At 42.8% G+C, this 5,467-nt stretch overlaps 1 protein-coding gene across 1 annotated transcript in view; it reads right to left on the reverse strand.

The window, feature by feature from the left end:
• ELP1 (elongator acetyltransferase complex subunit 1) overlaps positions 1 to 3,406 on the reverse strand; it is a 65,921-nt gene extending 62,515 nt beyond the window's left edge. Inside the window, exons 1-2 of the mRNA XM_053462046.1 lie at positions 3,324 to 3,406; positions 314 to 485 (exon numbers count right to left, since the gene is read on the reverse strand). Coding sequence (XP_053318021.1) covers positions 314 to 463 — 150 coding nt within the window. The 5' untranslated portion in view covers positions 464 to 485; positions 3,324 to 3,406. The remainder of the gene's footprint in view (positions 1 to 313; positions 486 to 3,323) is intronic.
• Between the last annotated feature and the right edge of the window lie 2,061 nt (positions 3,407 to 5,467).

A 5,467-nucleotide genomic window follows, 5' to 3' on the forward strand; every position in this document is an offset into this window, starting at 1 on the left:
ACACTTTTCTACATGCAACTGCAAATAACATGGAAAAATCATCATAGCAATCAATGGAGAATTCCTGTAGCCGATGTTACAGAGATGTTGGCGATTATAGCAGAATAGCAGTTTAAAAGAATCAATGCATGTATCTAACTTGTCTAAAGCTTAAGATTTAGAAAGACAGTGTATATGCCTAAAACCTCTACACCTCAGGAAGTACACCACCACTAATGTATGTAATCTTGGTTGCAGATACAGTTCTTTACCACAGAGTACATACGTTTCATTACTGTAAAAGAAACATTTACTAATCGTGTTGAAAAGATACCTGCTCCGTGCTGGGATCCAGTTCCACAAAACCATAACCTGATGCAATCAGTACTGTTCCTGTGACTGTACATATCGAACAGCACTGCGGGTGGCCGATGCCTTGAACCCCGGTGCTGTGTAGAGATCTCAGTAACTTCAGGTTACGCATGTCATCAGCTTTACAGAAGGGCCTTAGGAAAAACATATGTTTATAAAGAGTTTTTTTTTTAATATATATAATATACATATACACACACATATAACTCACAGACAAATATGCTTTTTATGTTAAAAGCGCCCACTGTCAAGTGTGATTTGTCCAACCTTAACAAATATGAGTACTCTACATCAGGCCGTTGGTCACAATACTTGTCCAAAAATATTTTTTGCCCACCAGCACCTGCAATTGGAAATCATCAGCACACAGAACGACAATAGTGAATAACAGTGTAATGGGCAACATTTGAAACCATATTAAAGTTAATGTGCTGAAGAAACGTGTTAATTGAAACAATGAAAACTGTAAGAAAATCTGAGTATCAGTAAAGCTGCCGAATGAGTGATTTGGTTGCAACAAGAGTAGCAAACACAAGACTTTAAAAATCTAAGATCTTACAAAGTCTAAAAGGGACATGGAAATATCTAGTATGCGGGTTTGGTTACTGCGTTACTTTGTTCCCTAACTTTTAATAACGAATACAAAAACTACACCAGGGCTTGACAAATTTGTTATAAATCTAGGAGCCAGCTAAAAAAGTTAGGAGCCAGGACTTTTTTTTTGCCCCTGCACTTTGCCCTGCACCACTTTGCCCCAGCACTTTGCCCAGCACCCAGTCTCATACTTTGCCCCGCACCCAGTCTCACACTTTGCCCCGCACCCAGTCTCACACTTTGCCCCAGCACTCAGTCTTGAGTTATTGATTGTTAACACCAATCACAGTCCTGCCCAGACATACCCAGGTTCCAGCATGTACTGGCTGACTTGGCATGATAGGAGTACATGCGGAAACCTGGCTTGCTGCTGCCCCCCCCCTTGTGTATTGATGCTGCACATCATTTAGAGCCCCATGTGCCATGCTCCTCCCCCCACTTACACAACCATGCTATCACACACTCACTCATTCATACACTCACTCATTCATTCATATACTCACTCATGCACCCTCCTTCACCCCCTTACCTGCACTGCAGATCTCTCACACGCAGACTTCCATAGGGGCCCTGCTGCTTCTATCTCTGTCTCTCTGCACGAACTTCTCTTGTTCCACCCACTGAGAGGAGGAACAGAGCAGTCATGTGACTCCTCTGGTTTCCTGCTTCCTGTGGCCACTCCAGCACAAGAGACGCTGCTTGCACATTAAGAGCAACGCACAGCTAAGCAGTGCGGCCCCTGCGGGGATTGTTTTCGGCCTTTTTTTTTAAAAAAAATTGGTATTTTGCCGACTATGTGTTACGGCCACCGGTTTGGCTCACAAACACCTAGGTGCCAGGACAAAATTATCAGTTGCCATGGCGACCTGGCGCCTGGGATTTGTCGAGCCCTGAACTACACTATACACAAAAACATTCCCATATTCTTGGCCATTACAGGCGTTATTTATATAGTGCCTGCAGATTCAGTAGCAATGTCACTATAGGGTATAGCAAAAATGAATGCAAATTTAAATATCATTAACACAAGGGTCAGCAAATTTAGTTTGGATCTATGAGCCAGCAAGTTAGGAGACAGCGTTTTTCCTTCCACAATCATGTTTTCGTTTTCCTGGCACCCAGGGGTTTGTCGAGCCTGGCCATACACCGATATACATTTACACTAACATAAAGTTACACACTAACACTATGGACACACACTGAATCTGGCATTACAATACACTAGACCAGGGGCGTCCAACCTGCGGTCCTCCAGCTGCTGCAGGATTACATCTCCCACAATGCTCTTTCAGCTAAGGGGCTGGCTGAGGACAGGTTGGACACCCCTGCACTAGACATACTGACTCTATCCATTTGCACACTTATTGACTGCTGGGCACTACTATATTTTAAAGGCATACAGCTTTTCAATATGGTGAACATGATTGAAGGAGCAGAGGAACGGGGTCCTACATTTTTTTTTGTATTGCTTAATGCCTAGATGTCAAGGCAGCGCAACAACACCAGCTGAGTGAAGAAAGATACAACATATTGCTTTCTTTGCTCGTTTAACCCCATAACATGTCAGGCACATCAATTGTTGGGATGAACTTCCGTGACATGCCTGACATGTCGATTGTCGCCAAGGGGTTAAGTTGTGCAACCCCTGGCATGTACTTTCCTCTACAAGAGAAGCTAGAATTGACGCCTCTGTGTTAACATGCGGTAAGAGAACCTGTTACGTTTCACTGCTGCTTGCCCAAATTTAAGTTTGGTTGTTTTCTTCTAGCAGTGCCAATACTGAAATTGCTAAATGAACTAAAGGAAGTTGTACAGACTCAGGAGAGTCCACCTAAACACTGCCAGGCAGGGCCATCTTTTGCGTAGGGTGCAGGAGGTAGCCCAGGCCTTCTACCTTTCCCAGGCGCCTAGAACAGAGGCACCTAGCAATGTTTGTAGAGACTCATTGAGATGGCATGCCTACGCACAAGGTTTTATACACCTGTAAGCAAAGGGTTAACAGGGGTGTTCAGATACCGTTGGTGATAGTGTATCAATAAATAATATACATAACATTTTTATATGAAAATAAATCCGTATCGTGAAGAAAAAAAAAATGTATAAACGCTGGGTAAAATAAACATACAAATGGGAATCATGCTAATCATGCTAGAAAAAGAAAGGAAAAAAAAACACATACACACAACAGTATGAAAAATCATGACTTATAAAGCAATATTTGTAATATAATTTTCACACATCCTAAACTTAATAACGTAGTGTGCTTAAGCTGCATTATAACCACATAAATCTCGCGTTGTGGATACAGTAATACTTATATCACATTACACAGATCACTTGCAGTCCAACTCTTTTTAAACATTTAGTGTTCCTCTTACCCGAGTCTGGACTGACACGAAATAAAGGGGTCCACGGGGGGGGGCACAGGTAAGTTTTTTTCACGTGCTATACACGCACCGAATACTTCGTTGACGACTTCAGCGCGACATGCGGCGCAGTAGTGATGACATCAACTGTCTCCGCCCATACAGCGGCGAGCGCTAGAGTCAGTGAGGAGTTCGGTAAAGAGTTTAGCCGAAGGAGTAGAGCAGTGTCACTGTGTTAAATTGGTATATAAGTTAACTTTTCTTTTTATGCAGGTATTTCCATGCATGGAACGAAATAATATCTGTTTCTGAAAACCGAAGACATAGTCTTGAGAGGGGTGAATAACGTACTCCGTGCATGCCCTATTTCGCGCCCCTAAAGCCTTTCACTGTCAATCTTTTAGGAGACCGGACGTTACTGGTTTATTTAGTTTTAAAATGTTTATTTTTCTTGAATTTGAAAAGTAACATGAACAGTAGTGTTTTCCTCATTGAGATTTTACACAATTGCACCTCGAGACCTTTTAAGGGTGCCATCAAAATAATGCAAAGTATTTTTAGGGGTTTGTAGTTCCTTACCTGTCATTGATTAAAATGACAGTGGAAGTCCCACTTTTTCTATTCTGCTTGGAGCAGTTGTGTGTGTGTATTATACATACATACATGCATACACGCATACACGCTCCATACTCGCCACTGCGAGTCTGCATGCTTTTGGTCATATAGTGTATGAGAGATTAGGCTACCTGATCACAACCTGTTCTCCTATAAACAGCAACCAGCACTATTAGGTAAAAGGAGGGTGTAGAGAGCACCATCCCTGTACTGTGGCGCAGTGAAAACATGTTCTCAGGAGTTATGAACCTATTGGAATGCATAGTGCCCACTGTAAGGTTTGATTGAGGAAGTATAATGGGCTTGGGTGTTTTACATGATTTTTGGTAGAAGCCTTAGCTTCAATGTCATTTATTTATATGCTCCCATGTAAATCCACTGGAGGAGCAGGGCTGGTGGGGAGGTCACAAATCTAACCGGTCCTAAGGAGAGGGAACATGAGTCCCATGCAATTCTGCCATCGATTAAAAAACTCCTTCAACAATGAAGCTGTGCGCACTGTAATTGAGCAGTGTGACAGTGGCCTTGTGCCCCCACCACAGGACTTCAGTTCAGACATGTGGCATGTGAGCAAGATGAGAGATGGGGAAAAGTTGCAGCAACAAGGGAGTGGATGATGAGAATGTCGACAGATTGGGACATGGGAGAGTAAGGGAGAAGAGGGAAAGTGGACAAGAAGGAGAGAGAAAGAAAAAGGGAGTTAATGAGAAAGGGGAGAGCTATGGAGAAAGGGTATAGAAATAAAGAGAACAAAGATAAAGAGAAAAAAGGAGTGATAGAAGAAGAGATAATGAGAAGAGACAAAAGAGAAGGGGGGAGAAAGGGGAGAGAGAGAAATAAGAGACTGAGACACTGGAGATCTGGAGAGACAGAAAAGGGAGAAGTGAGATGAAAAAAGTGGATCAAAGAGAAGGGGAGAGATAATGAGATAGGAGAGTGAAAATGTGTTTGTTCGTAAGTTAGGGCAATTATGTCTAAAGGCAAGCAAGTGTTTGGATCCAAGGGCAAGTGCAAGCCGGGATGTTTATGAGAGAAACTGTAAACGTGCATGTATATTGCCAGAAGCTTGCATTTATGGGCAGGCATTTGTAAGAGTAGTATATTTATGAGAGTGTCCTGACTCTCTATTGCTGTTTTGGGCCTAAAGGGTATAGAATGAATAAAGGTTGCACGTGAGCTAGACTGATGGGAGAGGAGGCCACTTTGGGTGCAATCGGGGTGCTGGGTAAATCCTGTGGATGAAATCTTGGCAAATTCTGTTTCTTTGTGTAATCTGAGTACTGGGGCAAATCCTGTTGATACAATTTGGACAAGTCTTGTGTCTGTGTGCAATCCAGTTGCTGGGGCAAGTCCTTATGTGTGCAATGTGAATGCAACTTGGGTGCTGGGCAAGTCCTATGTGTGTAGTTTGGGTTCTGGACAGTTCTGTGGATACAATGTTCGTGTTGGGCAAGTCCTATGTGGGCAATCTGTGTACTGCGGCAAATCCTGTATGTGCAATCCTGCGATAACATGGAATAGAGAGATATGGCGAATGTTCT

This window comes from Spea bombifrons, chromosome 1 (assembly GCF_027358695.1).
Source record: "Spea bombifrons isolate aSpeBom1 chromosome 1, aSpeBom1.2.pri, whole genome shotgun sequence".
Classification (NCBI taxonomy): Eukaryota; Metazoa; Chordata; class Amphibia; order Anura; family Pelobatidae; genus Spea; species Spea bombifrons.